Raw genomic sequence first — 17597 nt, 5'->3', positions numbered from 1 at the left:
ATGAAAATTTAAATTTTTATTTATAAACCTTAAAAGAAAGTTGTTAAAAATGATTGTAATGAAAAAGCCAAAATAAATACATTATCAATACATGTTTTGACTCGCAACTCCCATGGCCTAATGAGTTGATGGGTAAAGCCCAACATATCCAGTTGGCTTTCAAAACGATGAGCCCAAAGCTAAAATCAAAATCCAAATCATCTATCCTTTGAACTCAAACAACACTAACCACGTCCCTTCTCTCTCTCTCTCTCGCGGAGAAGCTAAGCTGAGAAAAGATGCAGGCGATTACAAGGCGATTAGGGCACCAATCTCTGAGGCCAACTGCTTCAATCTCTTCTATCAAGTCTATTTACCCTCTCTCCGGTCACTGTAACATTTCCATTCCCTCTTTTTATTTTCTCCAATTTATCTTTTCTTCTTCTATTTAATAATGTTTAACATTTGCAACAAATTGATGGGTCTTTTACCTTTTATCGAAATGTTATAAATCATTTACTATCGATTTTCCTTTTCAGACTATGGAGGTGATCATCCGCGATACGGATCTACACTGGCTTCCCACAAGGGCATGGGCCACCTCGTTCGCAAGGGCACCGGTGGCCGATCTTCCGTCAGGTCCTTTTTTTGGGATTTGAACTTTTTTCTTTAAAAGTTTTCTCTTCGAATGTCAAATGATTTTCCCTTCCCCTGCAGTGGCATTATAGCTACTGTTTTCGGCGCTACTGGATTCCTTGGTCGTTATCTTGTGCAACAACTGGGTAATTTACATTTAATGTCGTAGTTATTATTGTACATTGTTTTGCCTTAATGTGTACATTACGGAGAGCTTGCTGCTGCTGCTGTTGTTGTTGTTGTTGTTGTTTTAAGGTTTATTTGTGTATACTGATTTTTTCTTTTTATTTTAGCTAAAATGGGATCTCAGGTGTTAGTTCCCTTCAGAGGTTCCGAGGATAACCCTCGTCATCTCAAGTTGATGGGAGATTTAGGACAGGTTGCTTACCTTATGGAATTGCGTTTTTTTCCCCTTCTTTCTTTAAATTCAAATTGAAGTGCTTATTGTATTTTTATTTGGTTTTAATTTGATATTTCTCTTTATCAGATAGTGCCAATGAAATATGATCCGAGGGATGAAAATTCAATCAAGGCTGTGATGGCAAAGGCTAACGTTGTTATCAATCTCATTGGTACACAATGCCTTTCTTCTGATAATATCAATGAAATAAATTTAAATGTTGGATTTGTTCGTTTGATCAGTCTTGCTAATATTGGCAGGAAGAGAGTATGAGACAAGAAACTTTAGCTTTGAGGAAGTGAACCATTTCATGGCAGAACAACTGGCAGTGGTATGTTGGAACTTTCATTCACTTTGAAATTGGCACCCTTGATCTCTTGATGATGTTATTAGCATGAATTTAGATCAATTCTTGTGTATGGGCTAAATGTTATTCCAGTCCCTGTTTTGGACAAAGGTGTGGGGTTCGGAGTAGAAGAAAATGAATTATTTAGAACCTTTCAGGAAAGGAGAGTTGGGTATGCTTGCTATTTTAGACTCTATCGTATGTGTCTTTAAATTTGAATGTAAATAGCAAGTTGTTTAACTGCATTTCCTTTTTTTCATTTGTGCTGATATTTATGACAAAGTTAAGAAACAGTGTATAGTTTGTGACTTATGTTACATCATCTTCTGCTATCAACCATGTCTACTTTTAACTAAGCTTAATTTTGTAGAGTTTTCAGTTAATGTATTAGTTTTTCCTTCTTGATTTCAGATTGCCAAAGAACATGGTGGTATCATGAGATTTATTCAAGTTTCTTGCTTAGGGTCTTCTCTGTCATCTCCATCAAGATTTCTAAGAGCTAAGGCTGCTGGAGAAGAAGCTGTTTTGAAAGAACTTCCTGAGGTAGTTAATCTTTAGTTTCTACAACGTCAGATGGCAATGATTATTAGCAATTTATTATAATATAAACAAAGCGAGCCTGTGTATTAATAATATGAAACAGTATTATCTAATATAATATACACTTTATGCTGTGCAAAAAGGAGCAGAAAGAAAATTAGGTTGGAAGGAGATACGGAAATGGTTTGTTTTATTTATCTTTAAGTGCATGGATAGCCATCCTAGGATCTTGGACCAAAAAAATTTGGGTGCTTTGAAATGAGAGAATTAATTTTGACACGGTTTTATAGGATTGTTTAAGTCTCTCTGTTGTTGTCATGGTTGCTGTTGGTTTTGTCTCTTCTGGGGCTTCACTAATTTTGTTATTCACTACTGTATTCCTACGTAACATGTTTTAAATGCTTTGGACTCTATTGTGGTGTTTGTTAGGTGCATCCGTTTGTTGTTTATTTTAACGACAATATCATGTTTTATTTATCTGGACTTGTTTATTGCTTGTGCATTTAAGAATTGAGATCAATTTCGTGTTTCAAACATCAATGTCAGATTGAAGGTGAAAATATGAAGTTGATTATTTGACTCTTTCTTTAGATTACAATTATGATTTCCTACATCTTTGTTTATTTTGCAAGCTGATTCTACATTGTTGTAATCTTATGATTTACTTCCCTATCATCCCAAGCAAAAGGAAATTTCAAGTTCATTTTTTGCTATAAGCTTTATTTTGAGTAGATTGTTATTTTTCACTTTTATTAATGCTTATATTAAACTTTTGATACTTCTTAGCTGATAGCTATTTAGGAAATTTCTCAAAGAAGTGACCTGGAAAACGTGCATTTATTATTGCAATAGAAGGGTCAAAGTTGAACTTCACATTATGCAAACTTAGTTTTGGACTTGGTATGAACATTTGATTTCTACTCCAAGAAATCATTTGAATAATGCATAACTCAGGTAGTGCAATCATATCAAGAACATGAATGGCGCAGAACCTAAGTGCATAATAAAATCACACAAGCACCTCTTTCCTGAATAAGCTTGAGGGAAGTTAAGTGAGAGTAGTAAAAGGGAAAACTGGGTTGAAAAGGTTTGATTAGCTTGTTAAAGTTGGTCTTCCTTAGGCATCCACTTTTTTTTTTGTTATGTATGGTTTCAACATCAACAGTTTTATCATATTATTTCTTGTGCAGGCTACTGTCATGAAACCTGCTGTAATGATTGGTACCGAGGATCGTATTATGAATCGATGGGCACATTTTGCAAAGAAATATAGTTTTCTTCCACTCATTGGTGGTGGATCTACCAAGTAATTTTGGATTATAACCTGAACCTTTTAATTGAAATCTATTAGGTCCTTTTCTTCCTGTAAGCTTTGTGCATCTTTTCCTAACAGTTGTTTCATTACAGAATCCAGCCAGTATATGTTGTTGATGTTGCTTCTGCAATTGTTGCGGCCTTGAAAGATGATGGAAGCAGCATGGGAAACGTTTATGAATTGGGTGGACCAGAGATCTATACTGTGCATGAACTGGTAATTACTGTCCCTGTTGTTCATTTATCGAATCAATGCTTCTCGGTGTAACTGATCATAAAATGCCCTGCAGGCTGAGCTTATGTATGAGACGATCCGTGAATGGCCACGCTATGTAAACGTACCTTTACCGATTGCAAAGGTAAAATTCTAACCTTTGTATTTGGACAAGTGCCACAAGCAATTCTTTAGCTGTTTTAAGGCAGCTTTTTATTCTGTCTAATTTGTTAGTATTGTCTTTATGCATATATGGTAAAAGTTAGTTATACTGGCAGTTGAGATTTCTTTGAAATTTCAATGGAAGGCATGTTTGCCCTTCATGACTCATTTATGTTTAATTGATTATTGTGCTTCTAGTACTCATGTGTCATTGCTCATTGTCGTTTGCTATTGAGTTATAATTTAACAGCTCATCATTCGATGGTTTCAGGCAATTGCCATGCCTAGAGAGGTATTACTCAAGAAAGTGCCATTCCCACTACCAAATCCCGACATCTTCAATCTGGATCATATAAATGCATTTGCAACCGACACTGTTGTCTCAGAAAATGGTCAGTTGGAATAATTTCAGACTGTAATATGTTGACGTCATTTTGTCATAATTTCAATAGCATTTCCAGTAAGTTTTCCTTTTTACAAGATGTATTCATCTCATTTCCTCTTTTATTTTGTGGTGGGTTTTGCAGCTTTAACTTTTATGGATTTGGGTATTGTGCCCCATAAGTTGAAGGGTTACCCAGTCGAGTATCTTATTCAATACCGTAAGGGCGGTCCACAATTTGGTTCTACAGTCAGTGAAAAAGTTAACCCAGATTCTTATCCTTAATTTTATTTGGATCTCATTTCCCGATGTGTTTTCTTTTTGACCTTTTTCTTGGTCCTAAAAACGCCTCAGATGTTGAAAAGCCTATTCTGGTATGTGATGCCATCATTTTCTTAAAGACAAGAATGACCAAAAGAGTGCATAGTTGTAGTTTCCCTTTTCCAAAAACGGAGAATGTGATTTTGCTGAGTAGCAAAGATTTAATAAAAGTTGAGATACTTGGTTAATCACTATGTACAACATCTGCAACTCTTGGGATTTAACTAGTTAGTGGCATCATAGGTTATTTTTTTTTACAGGGAGGGGGGCTTGTTTTCGTCGGCTGAAACTAGGAATGAATAATAAGGGGAAGCACCCTTTAGTTATTTCATGTGATTATATATTTGTGAGAAAATATTTAATCTCATTTGTAATTTTTCTTGTTTTTAAAGATCATCCTTTGGGAGGTTATCTCCTGTTAAAAATAAACCATTTTATTTGTTTCTCTCTCATTGGAGGTATGAAATGGTTCAAGCTAAATGATTGGTTTGCCCACGATTCACTTTATGTGGTGAAAATTTTAGATTTGTTTATATCAATTGTGTAACATAATTGAAAACAAAGCTATGGATAACAAACAATCAAACAGTGTCAAGTAGTACCCCAGAAATCAGTTTTAGGATCTTGGAATCAATGCTGGGGCAAGAACCTAACTAGAACTGGATCTTTCTCATTTTGACTTGTACATTAAAAAGAACCTATTATTTAATTGGAACTAAGAAATCTGATCCATTGGAATTATTAGTTGTTAAATTATTGATGCATCAAGTTACAATGTGGCGTTGATATAACATGAACTGAACCATCCATGCCGGCGCTATTTCTCATTTATTTCATGCTTTGCAGACCACATGCAGTCCACTCACCACCACAGATGTGAGTGACAATACAGACGTCGACACATGAATGGTGTTTTAATATTAAACGACACCCCCCCCCCAAAAAAAAAAAAGAAGTGTGTTACCTTTGGTGGATCCGTTGTCGTGTTGTGTGGTGATGAAAGAAACAAAACCCCACCCCCCTCGAGTCAGTTTAGTGCAATGGCAAAGGGGATACTCCCTAACTACCAAACACAACCTTCCCTATCTCTGTCTTCCCTATGTTACATCAACGTTGTTCAACTGCAAGCTTAGCTATACCAGACAAGGATTTTTTTTTTTAAATGCTTTTTTAATTTTAATCGTGAGAGACACTTTCACATGATTCCCTCAACTTCATATCATCCCCTCTCTACCATTTCATTAATTAAGTTTTGGGAATGGTCCCCCATTCAAACTTATACATGTTTATTGGTGACAGTTTCTCAAAACTTTACCATTTGTTATAAAAAAATATAGAAATAATTTAAATTTATAAATATTTAAAGAAGACACCAATATAATGTGTCGTTATCAACTATAATTAGACCATCCCCTTATACAGTACTAGATTACTAAGTAATTAAAGACCATAATATAGTGTATATTATATATATAGTAGGTGAGAGCCGGCCAGACCGGTTTGATTCTTTCAAAGGTTCATGCCACTGAAATGGATGCAGGGGAATGCGGGCTAATCTTAGTGTAAGCTGACTACTTTTTTTTATAAAAAGCCATTTGACTTTGCGACTTTGCATTTGAGTTTTAATTTATGGAGCTATTCAATTTGATAAATTTTAAAAAAAATTATTGACTTTGACATGCTTAATTCTTTTTATTTTTTCTATTTTCTTATTCGCATTTTGCATCAATTAATTATTTAACCAATAATGTTATGAAATTGTTGGGAAGAAAAAAAGAGAGGGTAAATTTATATTTAAAAAGAAGACCATAACAGCTTACATTACATGCACATACTAAAATTGAAAACAGAGTTATGCCTTGAATGGTATAACTGAGATTTCATCCATCTTCTTAAGACTTAATCTTGTTATAATATTAGAGATTTGAATCTATATCAATTAACTTAAACCAATGCCCTGTGGACAGCATGCTTAAACGTACTGATTTAATCAACATTAAATATATAGGCAGGCTCCTGAATGGTGGCCAATCCATATTCAGGATCATGATGATGCGTCGCTAGTTGCCCCACCACATGCCACATTGTAGGCTCCGGCTCACACCCACGCGCTCTCCCTATTGCACCCTCCTCGAGACGGCGCTAACTCCGTCCATCATCTACCCTTTAATCATTTATCACGTCTTTGTTTTTTTTCTCCTTTTTCTAGAGCAATCACGTCTTAAAGAAGAATATATAAATAAATACCAGCAATTGGATGCTGTGCGTGAAAATAATAATAATAATAATAATAATATGTAATAGAGATGATAAAAAAGTTATTTGATTGAAATTATATGGGTAATTTTTTTATTTTTAATTAAAAATAATAAAAATATAATTATATATATTTATAAATTAAATATTCTTAAGTTTGAATATCATAATGAATTTTATTTTATAAATTAGTTATTGTTACCCATATAGTAAAAAAACTAAAAATATATTTTGTTTCTTATTTTTTTGTTTCTTATTTTTTGTTTTGCTCAATGACGGTGCCAGCCTCCAGGGCCGGCTATTGCCCCCCTTTTTTCCTCTCCCATTAACCATTTATTTCTTTCTTCTCCTCATTCACTACACATGTGTTCTCTTTTTTCAGTCTGCAAATCTATTTTGTGGGTATCTTTGTTATCTCCACAAGTTATGATGGACATATGACGGTGCTTATCATTCGCTAAAACTCCACCGGCCACCAAAAGCTTTTCTTGAAAAATGAGTGGCTCTTCGTCAACTTCTTAATCTGTTTATGTTTTAAGAGTATTTTAGAATAATAAATTATTTCTTATGTCGATTTGAACCCATGTTGTCTTAAGTTTTATATGTTTTTTATTTGTTTTTCCATTATTTAATAAGTTTTCAGTTTTAAAAGTTTTTGTCTGCTCTTATAGCACGTTTTTTAGTCTTACTTATGCATGTAATCTTAGTTTTACAAGTGATTTTAAGGATGATTTTGTTGTCGTCCTCTCTCTAGTTTGGTAAATACTTGATTCTTTTGTCGATTTTTGCTCGCCGCTTTAAATCATCTGGGGCTAATTTTCTTATCGTATTAAGTGCTTACAATCACTCCAGATACGTCGTGCTTGAGTTATGACAAAGCCAATTATCAACGTGTCATAATGTTCTATTGATACTGAGACTAAAGCCTTTGTTGTGTTGATGGAGATTATCCTTCACCATCTACAACAAGTGTTTGTTATTTTTTTCTCTGGATTGTATAGTTCCATTCATTGAATGAATTAATGAATTTACCTTTTTTTTATATTTCAGAAATAGAGGATATTACCAGGTTGTATTTCCAAAAGCTGTTCTCGGCTAGGAGGGGAAATTACAACAGAATTTTGGCAGGAATTAAGCAATGTATCTTCGATGAGGACAATCTGACATTGAAGGCAAAGTACACAAAAGAAGAGATCTGTGAGGCACTTTCAGAATTAGGCTCAACAAAAGCACCAGGAGAGGATGGATTCCCAGCAATATTCTACCAAAAATGCTAGTCTATTATCGGAGAGGAAGTTTCATCGTTCTGCCTTAATCTACTGAATGGAGGTATGGATGTCAGCTCAATAAACAAAACGAATATAATTTTAATTCCTAAAATTCCTAATCCTGTGAATATCATCAATTTTAGACCAATCAGTTTATGTAATGTGCTTTATAAATTGTTGGCCAAAGTTATTGCAAACCGTCTCCGTCTCGTGATGAATAGATGTATTGATTTAGCTCAAAGTGCTTTTGTTCTTGGGAGACTAATTAGCGATAACGTTTTATTAGCCTATGAAGTTCTTCACTCTTTGAAGAATAAAAAAATAGGAAAAAAAAGGCTTATGGCAGTGAAACTAGACATGAGTAAGGCATATGACAGGGTTGAATGGTGCTTTGTTGAAAAAATAATGAAGAAATTAGGGTTTGATTCAGAGTGGGTTGACAAGTTGATGAAATGTGTTTCAACAGTATCATATTCAGTAGTTCTCAATGGCGTCAATGGAGAAAGTTTTTTTCCATCTACAGGCCTTAGACAAGGAGATCCTTTGAGTCTATTTTTATTTCTATTTTGTGGAGAAGGACTTTCTAGTCTTCTAAGGCAAGCAACGGAAGGAATTTTAATTCGAGGAGTGAAAGTTAGTAGAAATGGTTCGAAGATTTCACATTTGTTATTCGCGGATGATTGTATTTTGTTTGGGGAAGCCACAGAGAGAGGAGCTACTGTTTTGAAGAATATCTTAAAGGAATATGAGCTCATTTCTGGCCAATGTGTTAATTATAATAAATCTACAATCTTCTTCAGTACAAATACGCAGGAGGAAGAAAAAAGAGTTATTGTTCAAATGCTCGATGTTCGTAGATCGAATAATCCAGAAAGGTATTTAGGACTTCCAAATTAGTGGGCAGAGGAAAGAAAGTAGCTTTTCAAAGCTTGAATGACAGATTAAAACAAAGAATTGATAACTGGAGTGTTAAATACCTCTCTCAATGTGGAAAAGAAGTTTTTATTAAGGCAGTATTACAGTCAATTCCAACTTATTCTATGGCGTGTTTTTTACTTCCTAAGTCTCTTTGTAACGAGTTGGAAGGTATAATAGCCAGATTCTGATGGGGGAAAAATTGGGAAAAGAAGGGGATCCATTGGTGTGCGTGGAAGGATGTGTGTGTCTTGAAAGAAGCAGGTGGCCTTGGTTTTAGAAAACTTGATAAATTTAATATCGCATTATTAGCTAAACAGGGTTGGCGTCTTATTAATTTTCCAGATTCTTTGTTAGCCCGAGTATTGAAAGCTAAATATTATCCGAATGCGTGTTTTCTAACGGCTCAATTAGGAAATTTACCTTCGCTCACCTGGAAGAGTATCTGGTCGGCAAAATGTATTCTTGAAAAAAGTCTCTGTTGGAGGGTTGGCAAAGGGGATCGTATTTCTGTTTGAGAGGACCTCTGGATTTCGGGCAATGAAGATGACAGATTGCAAATCATCAGAGAGATGCAAATATTAAGTTAGTTTCGGATTTGATTGATGCAGATAGAAGAGAGTGGAAAGCTGATATAATTTCTTTTACCTTCAATGCGGAAGTTGTTAAAAAGATCTTGCAAATTCCATTGGCAACGACAGCAAATGAAGATTTCCAAGTCTGTAGAGGAGAACCCTCTGACAATTTTTCGGTTCGAAGCGCCTACAAACTATTACAGGAGGGTACTCAAAATCCTATTAATTTACAAACTGAGACTAAAGTTTTTTACAAAAAACTATGGAATTTACAAATTCCCCCGAAAATCAAAGTTACAATATGGGGAATCTCTTGGAATTACATTCCTACTTTTGCTAATCTAAAGATCAAACGAACAGTTGCAGATGTTCGATGTCCTCGATGCAAACTGGAAGAGGAGGACTGTAATCATATTTTTCGTGGATGCTCTACAACAAAAGAAGTTTGGAGACTCACACAGTTATCATGTATACTTATTAATACTCAAGATACTTTTTGGAATTGGCTTACATGGGTTTTTAGTCGCGGGACAAACGAACAGTGCCGACTTTTCTGTTGCGGGCTTTGGATCATCTGGACAAGCAGGAACAAATTTGTTTATGAAAACAGACAAACAACAAGCAGGGATATCTCTCATAAAATTTCAGATTTTCTCTCTGAGTTAAGAGGAATCGAGGAGAAGAAACTTAACTTGGTAGGAGATGGTGTTCCGCGAACTGTTGAGAGATGTACGAGAATCATAGTCTACTTTGATGCAGCCTTTGATTAGTAAAATGCAAGATCTGCTTCGGGACTGATTGTTCGAGGCGAGGGTGGGGAGATTTTGGTCTCAAAGTCAGTTATCTATACCAACATTGCGACTCCATTCGCGGCAGAAGCACATGCAGGGTTACAAGCCTTAGAGTTAGGAAGATCTATGGAGCTTAAAGATTTACAAATAATGGGAGATTCGAAAACGATTGTCAAAAAGTGTCTAAGTTCAGAACAAGACAAATCGGTCATCGGAGCAATCATCAAAGATATTCAAGAGATTAAAACCAATTTTAATAGTATCTGTTTTTGTTATATTCTGAGAACTGACAATATTTTTGCCCATTTGGTTGCAATAGAAGCTTTAAAGAAGGGAGAAGAACATTACCTGGCTGTGGCGATTCCGAATACCGTCCGACAAGCAACGAAGAGGATGAATCCAAGATATTAAGAGTGCGTTTGGTTCGCTGTATTGGATTAGAAATGTATTGGATTAGAAGTGTATTGGATTAGAGGTGTATTGGATTAGAGGTGTAATAGCAAATCAACTGTTTGGTTGAATGTAATGGAATAGATGCGTAATAGTAATCTTGTGTTTGGTTGAATGGAATAGAGGTGTAATAGCATAGTGGAAAAAACTAAAATGACTAGAATACCCTTAGCATAAATTTATTTTGGTAAATGATTATTGTTATTGTTATTTAAATTTTAATAAGATTATTATTATCAATAATAAATATTTTAATCATATTTAAACATAATTATTATTAAACATATTTTAATTAAAATATATAATTTAATAAAATTCTTAATAATTACCAGAAATTTGTTTTGGTAAATTATTATTGTTATTGTTATTTAAATTTTGATAAGATTATTAATATGAATAATAAATAATTTAATCATATTTAAACATAATTATTATTAAATATATTATACTTAAAATATATAATTTAATAAAATTCTTAATAATCAATATTCTTATATGAATTTACTCAAATCATAATATATTATATGATACTATAAAAGATAATTTGAAATAATTAATATTAAATATATTTTAATTAAAATATATGATTTAATAAAATTTAAAATAATTATAACTAATAAAATTTAATAAGTAAGAATTGAACTCTAAAAAATAAAAAAAACATAACCATATCGAATTATCATCAAGAACTCGATTGAATTTACAACAATTCTGAATTAAACGGAAGTACTGCCTCAATATCTCACTTTCAACTAAAAATATAAAGCAAGCATTCAATAGAAGAAATTCAAGCCGATACAATATCTCTTTCACCTTGCTCTCAACTCCAATTGGCCTTCCATGAAACCGATTCTTCACTTCAAACAAAATAGCTCATCAATCTAGCAGGAAAACGAATCTAGAGGGTTCACAGGGCTTGATTCTCCTAAAATAGAAAATTATTATTTAGATTTTTTTTAAAAATTTAAAATTTTAAATTAATAAAAATATAATTGTACTTTGATTTCCCTAAAATTATAAATTTTTTATTCAATCCTTTTAAAAATTATAAAGATATAAACTATTAAAAATTAAATTTTCATTTGGCCCCCTAAAAAAATATTCTGGCTTCACCCCTGCATGATAATAATATTAATACAACACAAATACACAAAAAATCAAAATCTATACATAACAATTATTTACTTGTATAATTTTATAATATTTTGAATACAAAGAAATAACACAAACAATTTTCTCTAAATTGAATCACTCAAATAAAATATTTTAAATATCTCATGATTTTAAAATATACTATAAGGATAATTTTTAAAAATAATTTATTATGATAAATCATATAAATTAAATAAAGAAACAATACTAATCCAACATAAAAGAAATGTAATAATAATATCATAAAAAATATGTTCTTAGTTAATGATTTAGTCTGTACTTTGAGAATTAGAGAAAACTCGAGTTCGAGATTCAATTATATATGAGAAAAGTATTAACAACCTCACAATAACTTAATACATGTTGTTTTAAAATTTTGAACCCAGTATTTAAATATGATCCCGTAAAATTTAAGAATGCATGAAATTTATTAATTAAGTGAATTTGATTTTGGAAATAAACAAAATACTCAATTTAATTTTATTATATTTTTTAAAATTTACTCACATTATAACATTAAGAACAACAAATGAGAGCGTATCCAGTAATTTTGGCAACAATCTCTTTAATTTTCGTAATGCTAAAATATTACCTTATTTTTTTTAAATTAAATCGATGAAAAGAAATTCATAGGTGCATTTTCATATAAATAATTGAATTATTCAAAATTACATGCATTTAGAGATAAATATTTTACCCAGCACTACGCTTGTTCGACTCGTAAAAGGCAAAAATTAGGATTCAAAATTAAATTATAATTTTTATGATAATAAAAATTACTTAGGACATCATGTTCTCAAAAACTCAAACCTTTATCAACATAGAATTGAATCGAATATCGTTTTCATCTTCCCAAGTTTCTATACATAAACTATGAACACTGAATTAAACAATACAAAAATGGTATTCTTCTTCCATTGACATTTGATATCAACTTCAGAAAAGGCAAAAGACAAGAATAAAGAGATAAAACAAAAGATTAAATCAATCCTATATCCTTGACTGACATAATTTACCTTAAAAACTCTATACTTTAACCAATCCCACCTATATGATTTTTCTGTTTTCCTATACATAACTTAAAGCTTACTTGGAACCAAGTCATTGTATTGTATTTCATGTAATTTTTTGAAGCAGATCCTCATCTCCTCCATCTGCATTGAAGGAATAGATGTCGACCGGGGCCACCGTGCAACCCATGGCATTCTGCTTGGTTCTTTTATTACAAAAGAAGCCTCGGTGTTTGTCTAGATAGATTACAATCACGGTGATATCGTCGTGAAAATGGCGCCTTATCCCCTTTTTTATTTTCTTGATGTCACTGTATCTCATCTCCCTTTTCTTTGCAACTTCTTGAAGTGCAGCTCTTACCAATCTCCTGGCAATACCCTGCAAGCATTCAAGCAAACAAATATCAATAATGAAATGCATTGCATTTCCATAGGTTTCATTAGGTTAATGGAAGAACACGAATACTCACGGCTCTCGGGTTTTTGAAAACGATGTTTACAGCAGCTTCATCACTCAACTGCTCCCATAGGCCGTCTAATGCAAAGATGAGGAATTGATCCTGTGGCTTAAGCTTTCTAATAAGGATCGAGGGTTCTGCTGTAATAACCGGCCTTTTAAGAGGAACAGGGTTTCCGAACTGCTGGAAGATCGGATCTCTATAAAACTCAGGTTTCTTCAGGTAAACATCACCTATAGATCTTGACACCTGAAATAAGAAAAACAAAAATGGCTTAGACCAGCATGATCACTCACATGCTCAAAGATCATGTATTAATCAATCATCTCTAGTTCTACAATCCAATGTAAGATAAAAGCTAATGCATCTTATTCTCTCGATTCGTGAATGGATCGAAGTAAAAAGCTCAACTTGCCTACCAAAGTAAAGGGGAACATCACCACAAAAAGAGAAGAAAAACATAAAAACGAGAGAGCATCGATTCCTTGCAGTTACATAAGCCTAGCTTTATGCTTCAGGGGCCTGCATTTGTCCATCTCATGCATATAAGGCATACTATATGGAAAATAGCAGCATGAAACAGTACTGGAAATCAGACCAAAATATTCTTGGAAAAGTCGAAAAACTCAGAATTATAACCATTTTTTAGAATGAACTTCCATTCTAATGCACAATGTATACATCCATAATTATACCTCTCCATCAAGCAAAAAGAAACAAAATGGTTGCAAGCAATGCCTACGAAGAGGAAGTTAATTGGCAACTAATTCTAGAATCAACATATTGATCATTTCTCAAGCAGACTAGTTTTGAACTAAACGATTATAAATCAACTTGTCAATAAAATTGTACCTGGATTATGCCCTTAATCCTCCAAACTCCGCGGGTGTAAACGACTATATGTGAGTCATCTGGATGAAGTTCCTCGACCTCCTTTCGAACTTCCTCGACTCCAACATTATGATCAGTTGACAACCTCTCTGCCACTACTGTGTTTTCCTTATCCCCCGAAGCTTTCCTGCCAAGAACAGCTCTCGAGTCACCGAGATTCGCCACGTATAACACATCAATCGAAATTGCACCAACTAGACAGCATGATCCAACTGAAGCAATTTGAGGCCTCACGGACAATGATCGCTTCACCAAACGCAAAAACTCCTCTTCAGTGGCATTGAATGCCTTCTTTATCACATCTGCAGATAATCCCCCTTGTTCTGTAGCAAATTCTACAATGAATAAAGAAAAAAAAATTTAAGGGTCTCCATCAATCTTTTTTAGAATCCAAGTGCATGCTTATCACTGAAAAGTGTGCAAAACAAAGAAAAATAAATGACCTGAAAAATGCCAAAACTTGAACTACACTTACTAATTATTCCGAAAAATTCAAGTCCAGACAACCCCAAGTAGATACAAATTTAGACAAATAGTTCATATTCTCTTTTCCCATCAAAACATAGTGCTACATAACTGTGGAGCGGGGCAAGATAGATATTGTCAAATTCATTACTGTTCCATTGCTGGCATGATCTGCCTCGACCCCACTCTGCTTCGCCATAAATGTTAAAACTTGAATATCATTACTTTTAATATGCATAATCTATCAATACCTCACCTAATATATACATTTTTACTCGTTTTAAAAGTTAAAAATATAAGAATAGAGCAAATATCAAAATTAAGTGCCCCATTGGTCCCTCTTTTACTGTTAAAAATTAGAAAAAGAAAGTCTATTTGGAGTCATCAGTTCGAAATCTATCAAACTAAATACATATTTGATGATTCCATAGACAACTTATGATTTTCCTGACAAGGTCATATCTATATACATACATGATCACATGTTCATTCATGTCATACATACATACATACATACAGAATAGAATGGGAAAAAAGGAATGTTGAAATAAAGAGGGAAAAAGGGAATTACTGTGGAGAAAAAGGAAGAGATGTTTGTTAACAAAACGGGAAGCTTCCGGACCGCCATGACCATCGTAGACGCCAACGTAGGTAGCAAAAGGAGAGGTGAAGACTTGGCTTTGATCTTCGAGACAGTTGTTAGCCTGCACGACGGCGATGGAGAAATCACCGGAAGCGTGGGGTTTAAGGTCAGCGTGCCACATGAGAGCATCCCCACCAGCTCTAACGCCAAGACAACGTTCGAGCGGCCTGGAAAGGGACCGTAACATCATCATCATCGTGTTTAAAAAATAATAATAATCCCTTTATAGGGGATTTGATTAAATGAAAACCTTTTCGATGGTTTCAATGGGGGGTTTCACTTTGGGGGAGAGGAAAATGGAAAGATATTTAGTGTTTGGTAAGAGGGAAAACGAAAGAAAACAAAGGAAAATGCAAGAAAATAAACTGGGACCAAATCGGCAGAAAAGAAAAGCAATGAAACAAGGAAGCAAATCGGATGAAGGTGGAAAACAGAAGAGAAACAAAGGGGATCGGGGGAGGGTAAAAGAGGGAGGGTTTGCTGAAGCGTCACCTAATCTGGGCAGAAGGGGGAATAGAAATCGGTGCTTTTCACCGATTAGGAAAGTAACGGAATACACGCGTATTAGCAATACGCTGAACCAAACGGCGGATTAGAGAGGTATTAGGTGGGGCCCACCGATTAGAGGTGTATTGGCATAGCCAATACACTGAACCAAACAAGCTGTAAGATTAAGAGCAAAGAGGTGATTATTGGAATGAGTAGCACGGCAAAAAGATTTGGGGAAATCTTCTACTATTAATGGCTGGGTCGGTGATGGGAAATGAAAAGATAATGGAGGCCAGCTGTTTTTGATCAACTGAGATTTCTAGAAGCATTATTTTCTTTATTTTTATTTTCTTATTTTATTAGGGCCATTTCTTTTTTCAGTTTGTTTTTTTGAATTATGGGCCAATACGTTGGAGGCCTATTCTGTTTTTTCTTAATTTTGTTTTAGGTCTGCTTAACTGGACTACTAAGCCTATTTGGCTCTTTTATTATATCTCAGTTGAAATTTCAAAAAAAAAATGAATTTACCTTTTAAAAAATAAAAATATGAAGAAAAAAAAAGAAATAGTTGTAGATGATTCAAAGTATTGCTCAATAAATTGAAAAATAAAGTATTAAACTTTTAATATTGGAATTTATATGTATTGAATTTATTTAGAAGTTTTATTTTGTGAATTACTAAAAATATTGAATACAATTATGTGTCAGAAAAGATCTTGATGTTTGGAAATTATTTTTTTTTAATTTAATCTTATTGATATAATATTTTTATATTATTTTAAATAGTTCTAGATAAATGTTAAGTATAATGATTTGAATGTATTTTTTTAAAGAAAAGATAATTTATTTCAAATATATGTTAAAAAATAACTTAACAAGTTTAAACATGAAGTGATAAGTATATCTACTTGTTCAACATTTTTTAGTTGGAATTTTTATATTAATAGAAAATTTAATATGTTCACTAAACACATTTAAAATATTAAATGTTAATTTTTTTTCATTTTTAATGAAATAAAAAAAATTAATAGTTTCTTAAACACATCCTTAATGAGCGAAAAATAATAACAAAAAGGAAAGTTGTAAAAATAGGTAGGAAATGTCTCTTAAATTTTCGTACTTTAAATGAGAAGATAATATGTTTCAACATACTTAAACACTACGTTTTTTTTTCATATCGACAACAACATCAATATCAACTGGGCTAAAATTCGATCGACAATTTGTTACAAATTTTTATTATTACCAAATAAATTCATTTAATCAAAAATTTTCATTTTTATTTTTGAGGTAAGTACAAGTGTTTGTTTTGGTATTATTATTCTTCCAATAATAATTAATTGGAATAAACAAATCAAATAATTTTCATTTTCCAATAGGTTTGCTAATTATTATTTTTTAACCTTGATGAATAAATCAAGTACTTAGTTTTAGAGATTAAATACAATATAATTATAAAAATAAGTAATACATATTCGTAAAACTAAATGTAAGGGAAATTTGAACCATAATAAATGCTTCATTAATTAGAAATAAAATGTCCAGACACTCATAATATTAAGAACTAAATTTCAAAATCTTCCTTTTTGTTTCCTTAATTACGTCAAAATTTGCTATTTCCACTTTGTTAATTTCTTTTTCTAAATAAAACAAATTGTCTCTGTCTGGACTACCAGCCTTGGGAAAATTTACCGTAGATCGCATGAACGTGGTTCCACCATTCATCCACTAACTTCTCCCACGTGTCAAACTACGGTTATACAATTTTCCTAGATTAACCTCGGAGACCGTAACGTTTTTTTCACCTTACATGCAAACGGAATTCCGGGAATTAGAATTTTTCGAAATTTGAACACGTCATCTCGTGACCCCACGTGGCTAGATCCCAGCGGCTACCGACACTATACAGCCCCCGTCGGCGCACACTGCTAACTTGCGCC

General features: G+C 33.2%; 2 protein-coding genes and 1 long non-coding RNA gene across 5 annotated transcripts; 1 reads left to right on the top strand and 2 right to left on the bottom strand.

Annotated features, from left to right (window-relative positions):
* Positions 1-132: 132 nt before the first annotated feature.
* Positions 133-4746, top strand: LOC107923831 (NADH dehydrogenase [ubiquinone] 1 alpha subcomplex subunit 9, mitochondrial). Its single transcript, XM_016853976.2, has 12 exons — positions 133-372; positions 519-618; positions 697-761; positions 909-994; positions 1103-1187; positions 1276-1346; positions 1773-1904; positions 3092-3207; positions 3309-3432; positions 3506-3574; positions 3863-3983; positions 4119-4746. The coding sequence occupies exons 1-12, from the start codon at positions 279-281 to the stop codon at positions 4256-4258; spliced, it is 1203 nt and encodes a 400-aa protein (XP_016709465.2). The 5' UTR covers positions 133-278; the 3' UTR covers positions 4259-4746.
* Positions 4747-9044: 4298 nt separating this feature from the next.
* On the bottom strand, positions 9045-10625 carry LOC121223774 (uncharacterized). 3 transcript variants are annotated; one of them, XR_005921125.1, is made up of 4 exons: positions 10001-10625; positions 9820-9882; positions 9382-9737; positions 9045-9259 (listed from the first exon to the last, which is right to left on the bottom strand). It is a non-coding gene; the product is annotated as an uncharacterized lncRNA (long non-coding RNA). The 3 variants fall into 3 exon arrangements; XR_005921126.1 differs by having other exon boundaries at positions 9820-10625; XR_005921124.1 differs by having other exon boundaries at positions 9382-9882.
* A 1869-nt stretch (positions 10626-12494) lies between these two features.
* On the bottom strand, positions 12495-15932 carry LOC121203614 (probable protein phosphatase 2C 63). The gene is made up of 4 exons (XM_041106168.1): positions 15097-15932; positions 14022-14395; positions 13182-13418; positions 12495-13090 (listed from the first exon to the last, which is right to left on the bottom strand). Exons 1-4 carry the CDS (start codon positions 15362-15364, stop codon positions 12818-12820), a joined length of 1152 nt encoding a protein of 383 aa, XP_040962102.1. The 5' UTR covers positions 15365-15932; the 3' UTR covers positions 12495-12817.
* Positions 15933-17597: the final 1665 nt, after the last annotated feature.

Source organism: Gossypium hirsutum, chromosome D11, assembly GCF_007990345.1.
Source record: "Gossypium hirsutum isolate 1008001.06 chromosome D11, Gossypium_hirsutum_v2.1, whole genome shotgun sequence".
NCBI classification, from domain to species: Eukaryota; Viridiplantae; Streptophyta; class Magnoliopsida; order Malvales; family Malvaceae; genus Gossypium; species Gossypium hirsutum.
The sequence above is the reverse complement of the archived record's forward strand: the minus strand, read 5'-3'. Positions and strand labels throughout refer to the sequence as shown.

Bases quoted from the DNA above. Each gene is read 5' to 3' on its own strand.
- LOC107923831 (XM_016853976.2), top strand. From the start codon at position 279: ATGCAGGCGATTACAAGGCGATTAGGGCACCAATCTCTGAGGCCAACT. The intron at 995-1,102 runs GTTGCTTACCTT...TCTCTTTATCAG, and splicing joins TGATGGGAGATTTAGGACAG to ATAGTGCCAATGAAATATGA. The intron at 3,984-4,118 runs GTCAGTTGGAAT...TGGGTTTTGCAG, and splicing joins CACTGTTGTCTCAGAAAATG to CTTTAACTTTTATGGATTTG.
- LOC121203614 (XM_041106168.1), bottom strand. From the start codon at position 15,364: ATGATGATGATGTTACGGTCCCTTTCCAGGCCGCTCGAACGTTGTCTT. The intron at 14,396-15,096 runs GTAATTCCCTTT...TATTCATTGTAG, and splicing joins TCTCTTCCTTTTTCTCCACA to AATTTGCTACAGAACAAGGG. The intron at 13,091-13,181 runs GTGAGTATTCGT...GAATGCTTGCAG, and splicing joins TTTTCAAAAACCCGAGAGCC to GGTATTGCCAGGAGATTGGT.